Genomic DNA, 17,467 nt, shown 5'->3' on the forward strand with positions numbered 1-17,467 from the left:
TGGGTGGTCCTCTCTGCTGTGTGGCACTGGGACCTCAGCCTTCCTGGCTGTAAAATGGGCTTTTCTCACAGGATACGCTGGTAGATTTCACTGAGCTGAGGGTCACTGGGAGTAAATGGGGCCATCTGTAGGCAGACATCTGACGGACCCCTCGTCCCCTACTCCCCGAAGCCAAACCAGACACATGGGTCCTGGGGTCAGAGTTTTAATCCTGGGAGAAAGGATCTGGCCACTGGGCCATGCCCTGGGACTGGCCCACTGGTCCCCAGCGTGTCCGAATCAGTGCTCCAGTGCCCGCCTCTTCTCCAGCTTCTTCTGTAGCTCTGCCGTCATGTCCGCCAGCCCTGGGGGTTCAGGACCGGGAGCTGCAGCTGGCCCAGGGATCCCCAGTCCATGTCCTGCCCACTGACAGCCACCCATGACCAGCTACAGATTTGCAGGGCCCCATGCAACATGACAGTGCGCTCAAAGGCATTAGGAATTTCAAGACAGAAACAGCAGAGCCTTAAAAGACAGGGTGCTTAGGAGTGTGAGGCCCTGTGTGACTGCATGGTCACACGCCTGGGAAGCCCGCCCCGCACTGAACCCACAGACCCCTTACCAGCTGCGGGGAAGAGAGGCTGGGCTGAGCTGGCTGGCAGCTTCCTGGCCAAGCCACCATTAAAGACTCTGGGCTCTGGAAGAGAAGACAGATGAGGCCAGGTGCGGTGGCTTACGCTGGTAATCCCAGCACTTTGGGAGGCTGAGGTGGGTGGATCCCTTGAGGTCAGGAGTTCAATACCAGCCTGGACCACATGGTGAAACCCCTTCTCTACTAAAAATACAAAAATTAGATGGATGTGGTGGCAGGTGCCTGTAATCCCAGCTACTTGAGAGGCTGAGGCAGGAGAATCGCTTGAACCTGGGAGACAGGTTACAGTCAGCCGAGATCGCACCGCTGCCTGGGGCGACAGAGTGAGGTTCCATCTCAAAAATAAACAACAAAGACAGATGCGGGCTGAGGCTGGCGTGCCATCAGGTGAGGGCAGGATTTGTGGGGGGACCCCTACCTGGCTTGGGTCCAATGGAAGGCTTTGGAAGCTTTGCAGGAGGCTTTGGCAACTTCTTTGGCTTCACAATGACCGGCCGACTAGAGGAAGCCACTGCGTGGACAAAAGTGTAATGTCACATCAGCTGTTAACCTGCTTCCCCAGCCCCCAGCTCTCAGCAGCTCTCCCCACCCACCATCTTGGTTCTCATAGTCAACAACTGGGGCATCTCCAATGGGGGTCACGTAGTTCTCTTCCTGGTTCGGTAGTGGGGGCAGTGGGGGCAACAGGGGCAGCTTGTCCTGGCTGGACACGGGCACAGATGCAGGTGGCAGCGGCTTGGGGCCACCTGTGCAGGGTGCAGGACCTGATGGGGAAAGGTGGTCACTGTCAAGACCCACATCATACAGGGACACCTTGGTGGGGGGTCTGTGTGCGTGCCTGGAGACATGCATATGTCCCTGTGTGTCTGTGTGCCCCCATGTATAAGTCTGTCTGTCTGGGCTGGGCGCAGTGGCTCACACCTGTAATCCCAGCACTTTGGGAGGCCGAGGTGGGCAGATCACCTGAAGTCAGGGGTTCAAGACCAGTCTAGCCAATATGGTGAAACCCTGTCTCTACTAAAAATATAAAAATTAGCCTTGGCCGGGCGCAGTGGCTCAAGCCTGTAATCCCAGCACTTTGGGAGGCCGAGACGGGCGGATCATGAGGTCAGGAGATCGAGACCATCCTGGCTAACACAGTGAAACCCCGTCTCTACTAAAAAAAATACAAAAAACTAGCCGGGTGAGGTGGCGGGCGCCTGTAGTCCCAGCTACTCGGGAGGCTGAGGCAGGAGAATGGCGTGAACCCAGGAGGCGGAGCTTGCACTGAGCTGAGATCGGGCCACTGCACTCCAGCCTGGGCAAGAGAGCCAGACTCCGCCTCAAAAAAAAAAAAAAAAAAAAAAAATTAGCCTGGCATGGCAGCAGGCTCCTGTAATCCCAGGCAGGAGAATCGCTTGAACCCAGGAGGGAGAGGTTGCAGTGAGCTGAGATCGCGCCACTGCACTCCAGCCTGGGTGATAGAGCGAGATTCCGACTCAAGAAAAAAAAAAGGTCTGTATGTCTTTGTATGGCATATGCATGTACACTAATTGAATCTGGATAAGTTAAAGTACTAAGTTTGTACAAACATGCCTGTTGTGTGTATACATGTGTGACTCTGCACGCCTGCTAAGGTAGCTGCTTTAGTCCTTGTCTAGATGAATGTGTTATGCCCATGTATCTAAACATGTCTGATTTTGTGCCTGTGCATGGATGCGTCTGCATTTATGTGTACACACGTGATTGTGGGATGAGACAGGTGTATCTGTGCTACATAGTGTGTGTGACTGGAATTGGGGGACATGTGTATTCATGCATGTGTGGATCTGTTGTGGCCACACAAGTGTATGTCAACTTCTGGCTAGGCAGGTGGCCATAGTTCATGAATCATGCATGTGTGTGTGGATGTGGCACTTGGGGGTCCTTGCATACGCCCAGCCCAGGGAAGACCAGACTACCCACGCTACGTTCCTTTCTAGTGTGTTCTCTGCCTCCTCCTCTCACTCCATAAACAGGACCAATTCCCACCTCTTTCCCAACACCCACCCTGATTCCCGGTCCCTGGGGGGCTACTGCTGCTCTGGATGCACCTTCTGACCCCCTCAATGCCCATTTCTACCTAAGAAGATCCTTTGGGACCATCTACAAAGACCCACTCTTCTAGGAAGCTCTCCTTGCTCTGCCCCCATCTTCTCCCGAACTCCAGGCGCCTCCCCCAAGCCCAGGTTTTTCCTCCAAATTCGACCCTACAGGATGAGAGTGTCTGTGTTTAGTTCTGTCCCAAGCTGGGACTCCCGCCCTCTCCCCCAGCACACATCCCGATGGCAGGGTCTGAGTCATTTCTGTCCTTGCAACTTTGGGAACAACATCAGACACAGGCGGTGCAGCCACCAAGCTGAGTGAGGGGGCGTGGCTGAACGCGGGGTCCTCGATCCCTCCCACCTCGGCCCGCGGGGAGGGGGCGTCACCTGGGCCCAGGGCGGAGGGCGCCACCCACACACTCTCGCCATTCTCCTTATCGGCTTCCACGTAGCCTGGAACAGAGAAGGCGTCCTGGAGGAAGCGCGGCGGCCAGGGGCTGCTCCGTCCGTCCAAGCGGGGGCGGGAGAGGTGAGAACTGGGCCCCCAAACTCCCCGAAGGCGCACCCACCTAGCACCTTCTCGTAGTCCTCGTCCAACAGGAATGGCACCAGCGCCTTTTTGGTGTGCGACACGAAATAGTTGACCACGGCGTCCAGGGAGGTGCAAGAGAACTGGGGGCAGATGGGGGAGGGGTCAGGCTGCTGGGGAAGGGACGCGGATCCCACAAAGGCACTTCTAGGGACCCCGGCCCAACGCTCACCGGCTCTTCCACGTCGATCACGTACTTGGGGCCCTCCCGCTTCACCTTGTAATGCCGGACCACGTGCGTCCTGCACCAGCAGAAAGCGAGTGAGTGGCTCAGCCCAGGCTCCCACACCGCCCCCCAGGGAAGGCCCCGCTCCGACTCCAGGCTCCTCCCCCAATAGAAACAGGTCCATACTGGCTCTGTCCTCACAGAAGGTCCAGCCACTGACTGGCTCCACCCTGTGAAGGACCTAAGCCCCTCTATCCTCCCGCAGCATTGACTGAACCGACCCACCCCCACAGAAGACCCCACCCCTAGTTTTGGCACCACCTCTAGGGAGGGACCAGGCCAGACTGACAACAGTCTGGGAAAGGTCAGCCCCTAATTCTGGCACCGCGCCTAGGGCGAACCAGGCCCTAAAGACTCCGCCCCAGGTAGGCCCCTCCCCCTGTAGTGGCTCCACCCCCCGGCCCCGACTCCACCTTCTACATCGCCTTGCCCAACCCTGGACTGGGCTTGAGGATTTGGCAAAAGGCTCTAACTCCGCCCCTAGGGTGGCCCCGCCTCCATAGCCCTATTCAACTTCCAAAGGGTCATGGCCGTGACTCCACCCATAGATCCGGACTCTGCCCAAAGAGCCCATTCCCACCCTTGGATTTGACTTCATCCCCTCCAGTGGCCCAGACCTGGCCCTTGCGTACCTGACGTTCCGGAGGAGCCGACCCTAACCGAGGGGTCTGACTCCACCTGCAGGGAGTCCCAGCTCCTAACCCAAGACCTGACTCCTCCTGCCTGGGCTCTACCTTCTTCCCCAGGCATTGACCCCGTACTTGGGGCAAGGCCAACCTCAGGATCCCACGACCCCGGAGCTCTGACTCCGCCCCCAGCCTCTCCTGCTTAGCTCTGACTGCACCCCCATCCCGCCCACCCCAGCTCTGACTCCGCCCGCAGTGTGCTCTGCTCAGCTCTGGCTCGGTCCCCAGTCTCCCCTGCTGAGGTCTGACTCCGCCCCCAGTCTCCCATGCTCAGCTCTGACTCCACCCCCAGCCCGCCCAGCCCAGCTCTGACTCCTCCCCCAATCCGCCCAGCTCAGCTCTGACTCCGCCCCCAGTTCGCCCTTCTCAGCTCTGGCTCGGGTAGGGCTCCGCCCCTGCTTCTAACCACGCCCCCCCGCCTACCCTCCTCCCCACCCAGGGCTCCCGAGACGCGCATGCGCACCCATTGTGCATCTGCCGCGTGGTGACCGACACGCCGTCAGCACCGTCCCCGCTGGGCCGCAGCAGCAGGTTCCCGCACTCGGGGTAGCGCTCCAGGAGCAGTTGTGCCTCCAGCCGGCTCACCTTCAGGAAGCACCTGTGGAGGGCCGCGTCACCCACTCGGGACCCCGGAGACCAAGTCCGCTCTTCCGCACGTAAACCCCGCCTCCTCTGAGACCCAGCCCCGTCCCCATCCCCTAGGCCCAGGAGACCCTGCCCTGCTCTCCAGACCCAGGCCCCTTCCATGGAGGCACAGTCTGGCCTTCCAGGCTCCTAGTTTTTGTGGCTTTTTTTTTTTTTTTTTTTTTTGAGACAGAGTTTTGCTCTTGTTGCCCAGGCTGGAGTGCAATGGAGCGATCTCGGCTCACCGCAACCTCCGCCTCCCGGGTTCAAGCGATTCTCCTGCCTCCGCCTCCCAGCATGTGCCTTAACTCCCCCTCCCCCTTCCCCACCCCCCAGCCCCAATGCCATCGTCTTGCAAAATCCAAGACCCAACTCCAGGGGACTCAGCTCACGGCCCACCCTCAGCCACACACCCACCTCCCGTCCCCATTCTGAAGCCCCTCGGGACAGGCGGGGCACTCACGAGGGTGTCTCCAGTGCACGGCGCGCCTCCTCTTTGGCCAAGACTTCAGCCATCATGTATAGGTGCCCAGGAAGCAGGGTCAGGTTGGACGGGACACGGAGCTGAGGGGCGATCGAGGGACAGTGACTGCACCCGGCCGGCCGGGAATGGACGGCTGTACCCAAGTCACAGAGTGGCAAACTGAGGCCAGAGCTCAGAGCCATGAACTCTGACACCTCAGAGGGCAAAGAGGGCATCGAGAGGGTGCAGAGGAGTTGAGTGAAAGTAGATGCTGGGGCTAGGCGCGGTGGCTCACGCCTGTCATTCCAGCACTTTGGGAGGCCGAGGCGGGCAGATCACCTGAGGTCAGGAGTTTGAGACCACCCTGGGCAACATGGCGAAACCCCGTTTGTACTAAAAATACAAAAAATTAGCCGGGCGTGGTGGCAGACACCTGTAATCCCAGCTACTCCGGAGGCTGGGGCAGGAGAATCACTTGAACCCGGGAAGGCGGAGGCTGCAGTGAGCCGAGATCACGCCATTGCACTCCAGCCTGGGTGACAGAGTGAGACTCCGTTCCCCGCTCCCCTCACCCACCAAAAAAAAAAAAAAAAAAAGTAGGTGCTGGAATCTCAAACTAAAGTCTTCAGGGGCCAGTCTGGTCTCAAACTCAATGGCCTGCCAGGGCGAGGCAGGAAACAGTCAAATCAGAGGGAAAATGGGAAGGTAGACTAAAATTCCCTGTTGATAAATGATGTCAGCTAATTTTTTAAAATTTAACACTCTGTGGCGAGGCATGGTGGCTCACGTCTATAATCCCATCACTTCGGGAGGCCAAGGAGGGTGGATCGCTTGAGCACAGAAGTTGGAGACCAGCCTGGGCAACATAGTGAGACCCTGCTCTACAAAAAATTTTAAAAATTAATGAGATGTGGTAGTGTGTGCCTGTAGTCCCAGCTACTTGGGAGGCTGAGGCAGGAGGACTGCTTGAGCCTGGGAGTTGGAGGCTGCAGTGAGCTATGATCACACCACTGCACTCCAGCCTCGGCAACAGAGAGAGACCCTGTCTCAAAAAAATAAAATAAGAGACCGGGCGCGGTGGCTCATACCTGTAATCCCAGCACTTTGGGAGGCTGAGGTGGGTGGATCACGAGGTCAGGAGATCGAGCTGACACAGTGAAACCCCGTCTCTACTAAAATACAAAAAAAAATTAGCCCGGCGTGGTGGCGGACGCCTGTAGTCCCAGTTGCTGGGGAGGCTGAGGCGTGAACTCGGGAGGTGGAGCTTGCAGTGAGCCAAGACTGTACCACTGCACTCCAGCCTGGGCAACAGAGCCAGACTCCATCTCAAAAATAATAATAATAATAATAATAAAATAAAATAAGAAATACAGCTGGTCGCTGTGGCTCACGCCTGTAATCCCAGCACTTTGGGTGGCCGAGGTGGGCCGATCACTCGAGGTTAGGAGTTTGAGACAAGCCTGGCCAACAGGTTGAAACCCCATGTATACTAAAAAAACAAAAATTAGTCAGGCGTGGTGGCGGACGCCTGTAATCCCAGCTACTCGGGAGGCTGAGGCACGAGAATTGCTTGAACCGGGGAGGCAGAGGTTGCAGTGAGCTGAGATCGTACCACTGCACTCCAGCCTGGGCAACAGAGCAAGACTTAGTCTCAAAAAAATAAAACAAAATTTAGCACTCAGTTGATAAAACAAAGGATGTTTATGGGGTATATTTGCTCCAAGGTTTGAGGCCAGTGTACTATACTCTGCAGGCTTGTTTGGAGAATGAAAGATGGAAAGAAAAAGGAGGCCTTTTTTTTTTTTTTTTTTTTGAGACGGAGTCTCGCTCTGTCGCCCAGGCTGGAGTGCAGTGGCCGGATCTCAGCTCACTGCAAGCTCCGCCTCCCGGGTTCACGCCATTCTCCTGCCTCAGCCTCCCGATTAGCTGGGACTACAGGCGCCCGCCACCTCGCCCGGCTAGTTTTTTGTATTTTTTAGTAGAGATGGGGTTTCACCGGGTTAGCCAGGATGGTCTGGATCTCCTGAGCTCATGATCCGCCCGTCTCGGCCTCCCAAAGTGCTGGGATTACAGGCTTGAGCCACCGCGCCCCGCCAAAAGGAGGCTTTTTTTTTTTTTTTTTTTTTTTTTTTTGAGACGGAGTCTTGCTCGGTCGCCCAGGCTGGAGTGCAGTGGCCGGATCTCAGCTCACTGCAAGCTCCGCCTCCCGGGTTTACACCATTCTCCTGCCTCAGCCTCCCGAGTAGCTGGGACTACAGGCGCCCTCCACCTCGCCCGGCTAGTTTTTTGTATTTTTTAGTAGAGACGGGGTTTCACCGTGTTAGCCAGGATGGTCTCGATCTCCTGAGCTCATGATCCGCCCGTCTCGGCCTCCCAAAGTGCTGGGATTACAGGCTTGAGCCACCGCGCCCTGCCAAAAGGAGGCTTTTTGAGGAGATCTGGCGAATGGGACAGAGGGCGCAGAGAGCCACTGCTCTTACCTCCACCACCGTTAAGATGAAGCCTTTCCACATTTCCCGACACTCCAAGGTCTCTACCTAGGGAACAAAAGAAAGAAAAGAATCCATGTCAGTGAATCTCAGTCTACTCATCAATGAAATGGGACTAGGGAAGAGTCCCTGCTTCAAAGGGCTGTTTTCTTTTTTCTTTTTCTTCTTCTTCTTCTTTTTTTTTTTTGAGATGGAGTCTCATTCTGTCTCCCAGGCTGGAGTGCAGTGGCGTGATCTCAGCTAAGTGCAACCTCCACCTCCCGGGTTCAAGTGATTCTCCTGCCTCAGCCTCCTGAGTAGCTGGGACTACAGGCATGCACCACCTCGCCCAGCTTTTTTTTTTTTTTTCTCTTAGACATGAGGGTCTCACTTTGTTGCCCAGGCTAGTCTTGAACTCCTGGGCTCAAGCTATCCTTCTGCCTTGGCCTCCCAAAGTGCTCAGATTACAGGTGTGAGCCACCATGCCTGGCTGATGTTATAATTTTTGATGTTATTATATCTACATTTGAAAAACATAGGTCAGGCTGGATGCAGTGGCTCACCCCTATAATCCCAGCATTTTGGGAGGTCAAGGTGGGAGGATCACTTGAGCCTAGGAGTTCAAGACCAGACTGGGTAACATAGCGAGCCCCCGTCTCTACAAAAAATAAAGTCTTAGCCAGGCATAGTGGAGTGTGCTTGGCTGAGGTGGGAGAATTGCTTGAGCCTGGGAGGTCCAGGCTGCAGTGAGCTATGATCTCATTACTGCACTCCAGCCTGGGCGACGAGCAAGACCCTGTCTCAAAATAAAATCATAAATAAAATAAAATAATAGAAAAACATAGATCAGTTCGCAGACCTGTCATGCTCTAAACCCTTCCATAGGCCAGGCACAGTGACTCTCGCTTGTAATCCCAGCACTTTGGGAGGCCGAGGTGGGCGGATCACTTGAGGTCAGGAGGTCAAGACCAGCCTGGCCAACATGGTGAAATCCTGTCTCTACCAAAAATACAAAAATTAGCCGCATGTGGTGGCACACGCCTGTAATCCCAGCTACTAAGGAGGATCACTTATACCTGGGAGGCAGAGGTTGTAGTGAGCCAAGATTGCGCCATTGCACTCCAGCCTGGGCGATAAGAGTGAAACTGTCTCAAAAAAAATAAAATAAAATAAACCCTCGGCTGGGTGCGGTGGCTCACGCCTGTAATCCCAGCAGTTTGGGAGGCCGAGGTGGGTGGATCACCTGAGGTCAGGAGTTCGAGACCAGCATGGCCAACATGGTGAAACCCCGTCTCTACTAAAGATTCAAAAAATTAGCCAGGAGTGGTGGCACACACCTGTAATCCCAACTACTCGGGAGGCAGAGGCAAGAGAATCACTTGAATCCGGGAGGCGGAGGTTGCAGTGAGCCAAGATCGTGCCATCACACTCCAACCTGGGTGATGGGATGAGACTTGGTCTCAAAAAAAAAAAAAAAGAAATAAAATAAAATAAAATAAAATAAAATAAAATAAAATAAACCCTCCCACAGCACCAGCTCCTTTGGGGTCAAGACCCAAGTCTTACCCAGGGCCCACAGGGCCCTGTAATACTTGCCCCTTTGTGGTTGGCACAGTGGAAGGGAGGGGCATTTGAGCATCTCATGCCAGCACCTCCCCTCAGCACCCCTCCACCGAGGGACCTACCTTGAACTTGATCTCCTGATTCCGGAGAATCAGGCTGAAGTGGGTGCCAGGGTCACGTGAGCTTCCCCAGGGAATCTCATCAGTGAGTTTCTCAAATGCTCCCAGGTTGAGCTTCTCCACGTGCTGGGGGCACAGAAGCAGGGGGTCTGGGCACCAGTTCCTTGGCCTCCAGGCCCCCTGGATGATGTAGCAGCCATCATGGCCACACCATCCTCATTGTCTGCTTGGTCTCTGGGGTCAAGGGAAGGCCAGCTCTGGAGCCTCCATTCCCATCTTACCTGGAAGTCCCGATTGCTATTGTAGAAATAAATGGTGAGACCCTGGAGGCCTGCCCAGAACTTCTTGTAATCCTGGGGACCAGAGGTGCAGAAAGAGGAGGTGAGGTGGCCAGGCTGAGTACCTCTCATGTACTCAGTCCTGCCTCGGGGCCTTTGCACTGATCGTGCTCTCCCACGCTGCCCCCAGATCTTGATCACCTCCTGCCTTGAGTTTCTGATCAAATGTTGCCTTCTCGGGGAGACCCACCCCACCCACATCCCAGCTTCTGGGTATCCGTTTTCCTCTGAGAAAGGACCAGACGGAACCTTGACATGATGAAGGACCCAGAGCAACCCCCGCCAATCTATAGAGATGGGGGCTCTAGGGGTGAGTTGAACTAACTGGTTTAATGGTGTCCCATCCATCTTCCATCATCCAGCTACCCACTAGCCATCTATCTATCATCCATCTATCCATCCGTCCACCCACCCATTCATCCATCCACCTACCATTCACCCATTCATCTATCCATGCATCCACTCACCATCCATCCACCAATCCGTCCACCCACCCACTCATCCACACATCTATCCATACAGTTACTCATCAACCTACCATTCACCCATTCATTCATCTATCCATCCACCCACCATCCATCCACCAATCCGTCCACCCACCCACCCATCCACACATCTATCCATCCAGTTACTCATCCACCCACCCGCCCACCCATTCATCCATCCACCTACCATTCACCCATCCATTCATCTGTCCATCCACCCACCATCCACCCACTCATCCATCCATCACCCCATCCATCTATCCATCATCCAACCATTCATGATCCATCCATCCGCTCATTCATCCATACATACATCACCCACCATCCATCCAGTCATCCATCCACCCACTTATCCATCTGTCCACCCATCCGTCCATCCATCCATCCCTACATCATCTATGCATCCATCTATCAATCCACCCACCGTCCATCATCCATCCACCCACTCATCCATGCATCCATACATGCATCTACTCATCTATCCATGCATCCCTCCATCATCCATCCATTCACTCATCCATCCATCTACTCATCCCTCCATCATCCATCCACCTACTCATCCATCCATCCACTCATCCCTCCATCATCCATCTATGCACTCGTCCATCTATCCATCATCCATCCACCCACCCATCTGCCCATTCATCCATCCATCCCGCAACTCATCCATCCATCCAGCCATCCACTCATCCGTCCATACATCCCTCCATCATGCATCCACCTACTCATCCATCCATCCACTCATCCCTCCATCATCCATCTATGCACTCGTCCATCTATCCATCATCCACCCACCCACCCAACTGCCCGTTCATCCATCCATCCCCCAACTCATCCATCCATCCAGCCAGCCAGCCAACCATCCACTCATCCATCCATACATCCCTCCATCATGCATCCACCTACTCATCCATCTATCATCCATCCACGCACTTGTCCATCCATCCATCATCCACCCACTTGTATATGCACTCATCCATCCATCCACACATCCTCTCGGCCACCATCCAGCCCGCATCTATCCATTCACCAAGCCTCCACTCATCCCCCCATCTACTCATCCACCTGTCCATCCGTAGACACACGCACAGGTACACACAGGCATTTACCTAACATTTGCTGAAGGCTTTTTATGTGCTAGCCCTCCTCCGGGCACTGGGACTAGATCAATATGGGATTAAACACCGTATTACCAGTTACCATATTGCTTTACTATGTACCCATGATGTGCTGTTGGGCAAGTTATTTGAGCCATCTTTTTCTGTTTCCCCAGCTGTAAAATGGTGATAACAATGGTGCCAAGTCTGGAGGATCTCACGAGAATTAGGTGACTTTCCACATGGGAAGCACCGGGGCCTGCGCTGAGTTGAGTCCTCAACATGTGAACTGTGACTACAGCCCTAACTCCCCTATTTCCGAAGACAAAAAACTGAGACTCAAAGATTAAGTCACTTGCAAAAGGCCTGGGAGTAAGGAAAGTGTGGAGCCGGGATTAGAACCTGGGTCTTCTGAATTCGGGTCCATGATCTTTTTTGTTTTGGTTTGTTTTTTGTTGTTGTTTTGGGTTTTTTGTTTTGTTTTATTTTGTTTTTGAGGCAGAGTCTCACTCTGTAGCCCGGGCTGGAGTACAGTGGCCGGATCTCAGCTCACTGCAAGCTCCGCCTCCCAGGTTTACGCCATTCTCCTGCCTCAGCCTCCGGAGTAGCTGGGACTACAGGCGCCCGCCACCTCGCCCGGCTAGTTTTTTGTATTTTTTAGTAGAGACGGGGTTTTACCGTGTTAACCAGGATGGTCTCGATCTCCCGACCTCGTGATCCGCCCTTCTCGGCCTCCCAAAGTGCTGGGATTACAGGCTTGAGCCACCGCGCCCGGCCCCCATTATCTTTCTTCACCGCAGTGATCCACTGCCTCCAAAGTGTTTGCTGGTTGGGGAGGATTTGGATGCATGGAGGTAGAAGGGAAGTCCACTCCACTACAGGTAAGGGAACCTCAGGGGCAGAGGCGGGGACATGGGCAGGGCAGGGAAGAGCTGAGGTGTTTGTTTTGATCTGTATCAGAAAATGAGGCAGGCACAGTGGCTCACACCTCTAATCCCAGCACTTTTGGAGGCTGAGGCAGGAGGATCACTTAAGGCCAGGAATTTGAGACCAGCCTGGGCAACATAGCAAGACCCCAATTTTTATTTTTTATTTTTTATTTTTTTAGACGTAGTCTAGCTCTGTTGCCAGCCTGGAGTGCAGTGGCACAGTCTCGGCTCACTGCAACCTCTGCCTCCTGGGTTCAAGCGATTCTCCTGCCTCAGCCTCCCGAGTAACTGGGATCACAGGTGTGCACCACCACACATGGCTAATTTTTGTATTTTTAGTAGAGACAGGGTTTCACTGTGGTGGCCAGGCCAGTCTCGAACTCCTGACTTCAAGTGATCCACCTGCCTCGGCCTCCCTAAATGCTGGGATTACAGGCGTGAGCCACTGCACCTGGCCAGCAGGACCCCATCTTTAAAAAAAAAAAAAAAAATTAGGCCAGAAAAATTAGGCCAAAAAATTAGCCAGAAGAGGCGGTGCACGCCTGTAGTCCCAGCTCCTCAGGAGGCTGGGGCAGGAGGTTCACTTGAGCCCAGGAGTTTGAGGTTACAGTGAGCCATGATCATGCCCCTGCACTCCAGCCTGGGTGACAGAGTAACTCTGTCTTTAAAAGAAAGAAAGAAAGAAAAAAATGAATATGGGGCATAGGGAAGGAGAGATGGGGCCTCAGGGAGAACGGAGGGGCTGGGGGAGACATAAGGATACACACACACATGCACGCACTGTCCATGGCCACTATCTGTCCTGTGGAATGTGGCCCCCACCAGCTCTTACTGTCCTCACATGTCACCTGTCCCGGCCTTCACCCCAGCAGCTGAGGTTCCCGGAGTTTGTCCTGGGCTGGGAGCAGGAGGAAGCCCGGGAGTCAGAGGGCTCCCCGTTTCCTGGAGAAAGTGCCGGATCTTGTTTGTATTCAGGAGAATGAATGAGAGACAAAAGCAAAGATTGAGACGAGAGAGAGAGAGACTGAGACGGACATTGGGAGAGACAGAAGGGCCAGGGAGAGAGAAAGAGAAAAAGAAACCAAAGACACATGGAAACAGAGATGACGCACAGAGAGGCAGATGGCCAGAACCCATGCCAACCCCCAGCACGCGCCCTGCCCCATCCAGCACCCACTGCACCCCTCTTGGCGAGTGAGGAGACTGGGGCTCAGAGAGGTGCTGCAGCTCCCCGCGGTGACCCAACAGGGCCAGCCCCCGCCTCCCTACCTTACCCGGTCACAGGACCCCTTCTTCTCTAGAAAGCTCTCATAGTAGTGTGAAGGCAGGACACCCTTAGGCTTGGGGACCCGGGGTGGCCTCACGGCAGAGGCCATGGCAGGGCCAGGGTCTTCCGCCTGGCCTCTCCTTCCAGTGGGTGCCCCAGCTGGGCCAGAAAGCTGAGAAACAGGTTCCAGGGGAGTTTCCTGTGTCAGCCCGTCAACTCCCTCCCCTGCCAGGGCTGGGCAGAGGCTGAGCCGGGCAGGTCCATGATCCTAGGGAAATCCCCGCCTCTCTGGCATGGAACCAAGAAGAAAGAGAATGTATACGTTTACTTTTTTTTTTTTTTTTTGGGATAGTCTCGCTCTGTTGCCCAGACTGAAGTGCAGTGGCACAATCTCGGCTCACTGCAAGCTCCGCCTCCTGGGTTCACACCATTCTCCTGCCTCAGCCTCCCAAGTAGCTGGGACTACAGGCGCCCACCACTATGCCTGGCTAATTTTTTGTATTTTCAGTAGAGGTGGGGTTTCGCTGTGTTAGCCAGGATGGTGTTGATCTCCTGACTTCGTGATCCAAGCGCCTTGACCTCCCAAAGTGCTGGGATTACAGGCGTGAGCCACTGCGCCCAGCCAAGAATGTGTAAGTTTACTTGAATGGGAGAATAATCTTGGCTATATCTGCAAAGAGAGATACATTGTCTGTCTCTTTATTTATTTATTTATTTATTCTATTCTGAGACGGAGTTTCACTCTGTTGCCCAGGCTAGACTGCAGTGGTGCAATCTTGGCTCACTGTGACCTTTGCCTCCCGGGTTCAAGAGATTCTCCTGCGTCAATCTCCTGACTAGCTTGGACTGCAGGTGCTTGCCACCACGCCTGGCTAATTTTTATATTTGTAGTAGAGACGAGGTTTCACCGTGTTGGCTCAGGCTGGTCTCGAATTCCTGACCCCAAGTTTTCTGCCTGCCTTGGTCTCCCAAAGTGCTGGGATTACAGGCATGAGCCACCACGCCTGGCCCTTTCTCTTACTTTGATGGACCCTAATGATTACATTGGGCCCACCTGGATCATCCACACTAATCTCCCTATTTTAAAGTTAGCTGACTAGTAATTTTAAGTTCATCTGCAATTTTTTTTTTTTTGACGGTGTCTCGTTCTGTTGTTGATGCTGGAGTGCGGTGAGATGATCATAGTTCACTGTAGCCTTCACCTCCCAATCTCAAGTAGTCCTCCTGCCTCAGCCACCTGAAGAGCTGGGACTATAGGGTGGCAGCACCACACCCAACTAATTTATTTTACTTTTTTTTCTGACACAGAGTTTCGCTCTGTCGCCCAGGGTGGAGTGCAGTGGCGCGATCTCGGCTCACTGCAAGCTCCGCCTCCCGGGTTCATGCCATCCTCCTGCTTCAGCCTCCTGAGTAGCTGGGACTACAGGCGCCTGCCACCACGCCTGGCTAATTTTTGTTTTTTTTTGTATTTTTAGTTGAGACAGGGTTTCACCGTGTTAGCCAGGATGGTCTCTATCTCCTGACCCCATAATCCGCCCGCCTCGACCTCCCAAAGTGCTGGGATTACAGGCGTGAGCCACCGTGCCCGGCCATTTATGTTACATTTTTAAGGATGTGTTCTCACCATGTTGCCTAGGCTGGAGTACAGGGGGGCAGTCATAACTCACTGTAGCCTCGACCTTCCAGGCTCAAGTGATCCTCCAGCCTCAACCTCTAGAGTAGGTGGTACTACAGTTGCATGCCACCACACCCAGCTACTTTTTTCACTTAGTAGAGACAGGTTTTTGCTATGTTGCCCAGGCTGGTCTGGTCTTTTTTTTTTTTTTTTGAGCGGAGTCTTGCTCTGTCGCCCAGGCTGGAGTGCAGTGGAGCCATCTTGGCTCAGTGCAACCTCTACCTCCCGGGTTCAAGCAATTCTCTTGCCTCAGCCTCCCGAGTAGCTGGGATTACAGGTGCAAGCCACCATGCCCAGCAAATTTTTTGCATTGTTTTTTTTTTTTAGTAGAGATGGGGTTTCACTGTGTTAGCTAGGATCGCCCCAATCTCCTGAACTTCTGATCCACCTGCTTCAACCTCCCAAATTGCTGGGATTACAGGCGTGAGCCAGTGTGCCTGGCCCTCAGGCTGGTCTTGAACTCCTGGGCACAAGTGATCCTCCAGTCTAGGCCTCCCAAAGTGCTGGGGTTACAGGTGTGTGCCACTGTGCCTGGCGTCTATCTTTAATCTTCAAACCCGTTTGCCACGTATCCTAACATATTCACAGATTTTGGGAATTAGGACATGGATATCTTTAAGAGACCATTATTCTGCCTACCACAGCCTGTTTAAGATGGTGGACAATTGATGAATTTTTGAATATTGAACCAGTCTTGGGTCCCTGGAGTAAACCCCACTTGTCATGGTGTATCATTCATTTGATATATTGTTGAATTCTACTTTCTTTTTTTTTTTTTTTTGAGACGGAATCTCGCTCTGTCACCCAGGCTGGAGTGCAGTGGCCGGATCTCAGCTCACTGCAAGCTCCGCCTCCCGGGTTTACGCCATTCTCCGGCCTCAGCCTCCCAAGTAGCTGGGACTACAGGCGCCGCCACCTCGCCCGGCTAGTTTTTTGTATTTAATAGAGACGGGGTTTCACCGTGTTTGCCAGGATGGTCTCGATCTCCTGACCTCGTGATCCGCCCGTCTCGGCCTCCCAAAGTGCTGGGATTACAGGCTTGAGCCACCGCGCCCGGCTGAATTCTACTTTCTAATATTTTGTTAAGGATACCAAAACCTGGTTTTGGTATCAGGGTCATAGTTCCATAAAATGAACAGGGAAATATCCCCTTCAATTTTCTGGAAGAGACTATGTGAAACTGGTGTTAATTCTTCTTTGAACCTTTGGCAGAATTCCTTAATGAAACCATCTGGGCCTAGAGATTGCTTTGTTGGGAGTTTTTTAATTACAAATTCAATTTCCTTAATAGTTACCAGGGCTAGACTTTGTATACGTAGCAGAACAGGTGTTCTAGAAACCACAGAAAGGCCGTGGGACTATGGGCAATGTGTTCATCTACTGAACTGTCTGTTAAAGTTGATAGTATCAGCTATACTAAGTAAGGTCAGTGAGTTCGTTTTTGTTTCGTTTTATCTTTGTTTTTTTTTTTTTTCCAGACAGGGTTTCGCTCCTTTTGCCCAGGCTTGAGTGCAATGGCATGATCTCGGCTCACTGCAACCTCCACCTCCCAGGTTCAAGCGATTCTCCTGCCTCAGCATCTGGAGTAGCTGGGATTACAGGTGCCCGCCACCACCCCCCAGCTAATTTTTAAATTTTTAGTAGAGATGGGGTTTCACCATGTTGGTCAGGCTGGTCTCAAACTGCTGACCTCAAGTGATCCCAAAGTGCTGGGATTACAGGCGGGAGCCAACGCAGCCAGCCAGGGTCGTTAGTTTTCATTGTATTTGTCTAAGGCAATGTGGAGCCACAGGAGGATTTAGAGCATGGGAGGGGGGCAGGGTGCGGTGGCTCACACCTGTAATCCAAACACTTTGGGAGCCTGAGTGGGAAGATTGCTTAAGGCCAGGACTTGGAGACCAGCATGGGTAACATAGTGAGATCCCCTTCTCTTATAAAAATATTAAAAATTAGCCAGGCATGGTGGTCACACCTGTTGTCTCAGCTACTCTGGAGGCTGAGGCAAGAGGATCATTTGAAACCAGGAGGCCAAGGCTGCAGTGAGTCATGCTTGCACCAGTGCACTCCAGCCTGGGAGACAGAGCAAGGCCCTGTGTCTCCAAAAGAAAAGAAAATAGGCTGGGCGCAACGGCTCACACCTGTAATCCCAGCATTTTGGGAGGCTGAAGCAGGTGGATCACCCAAGGTTGGGAGTTCGAGACCAGCCTGGCAAACATGGTGAAACCCCTTCTCTACTAAAATTAC

General features: G+C 53.5%; 1 protein-coding gene across 10 annotated transcripts; it reads right to left on the reverse strand.

Annotated features, from left to right (window-relative positions):
• Positions 1–189: 189 nt before the first annotated feature.
• Positions 190–13,729, reverse strand: STAP2 (signal transducing adaptor family member 2). Of its 10 annotated transcripts, none has more exons than XM_065536081.1 (13): positions 13,556–13,729; positions 9,714–9,785; positions 9,432–9,558; positions 7,763–7,815; positions 5,283–5,383; positions 4,659–4,793; positions 3,456–3,525; positions 3,264–3,366; positions 3,082–3,147; positions 1,225–1,395; positions 1,050–1,142; positions 602–676; positions 190–344 (listed from the first exon to the last, which is right to left on the reverse strand). In XM_065536081.1, exons 1-13 carry the CDS (start codon positions 13,655–13,657, stop codon positions 280–282), a joined length of 1,233 nt encoding a protein of 410 aa, XP_065392153.1. In that variant the 5' UTR covers positions 13,658–13,729; the 3' UTR covers positions 190–279. The 10 variants fall into 10 exon arrangements, with proteins under 10 accessions (XP_065392153.1, XP_065392150.1, XP_065392146.1 ...); XM_065536078.1 differs by having other exon boundaries at positions 602–814; XM_065536074.2 differs by lacking the exon at positions 13,556–13,729 and having other exon boundaries at positions 602–814; positions 9,714–10,265.
• Between the last annotated feature and the right edge of the window lie 3,738 nt (positions 13,730–17,467).

This window comes from Macaca fascicularis, chromosome 19, assembly GCF_037993035.2.
Source record: "Macaca fascicularis isolate 582-1 chromosome 19, T2T-MFA8v1.1".
In the NCBI taxonomy this organism is placed as follows: Eukaryota; Metazoa; Chordata; class Mammalia; order Primates; family Cercopithecidae; genus Macaca; species Macaca fascicularis.

Excerpts from the sequence above, each read along its gene's own strand:
- STAP2 (XM_065536074.2), bottom strand. The coding sequence starts at position 10,118 with ATGGATGGGACACCATTAAACCAGTTAGTTCAACTCACCCCTAGAGCC. Across the intron at positions 1,396-3,081 it reads GCCCTCCGCCCTGGGCCCAG|GTCCTGCACCCTGCACAGGT; the intron begins GTGACGCCCCCT and ends TTTCCCCATCAG. Across the intron at positions 815-1,049 it reads TTCCATTGGACCCAAGCCAG|TAGAGAAGGGGTTTCACCAT; the intron begins GTAGGGGTCCCC and ends TTGTATTTTTAG.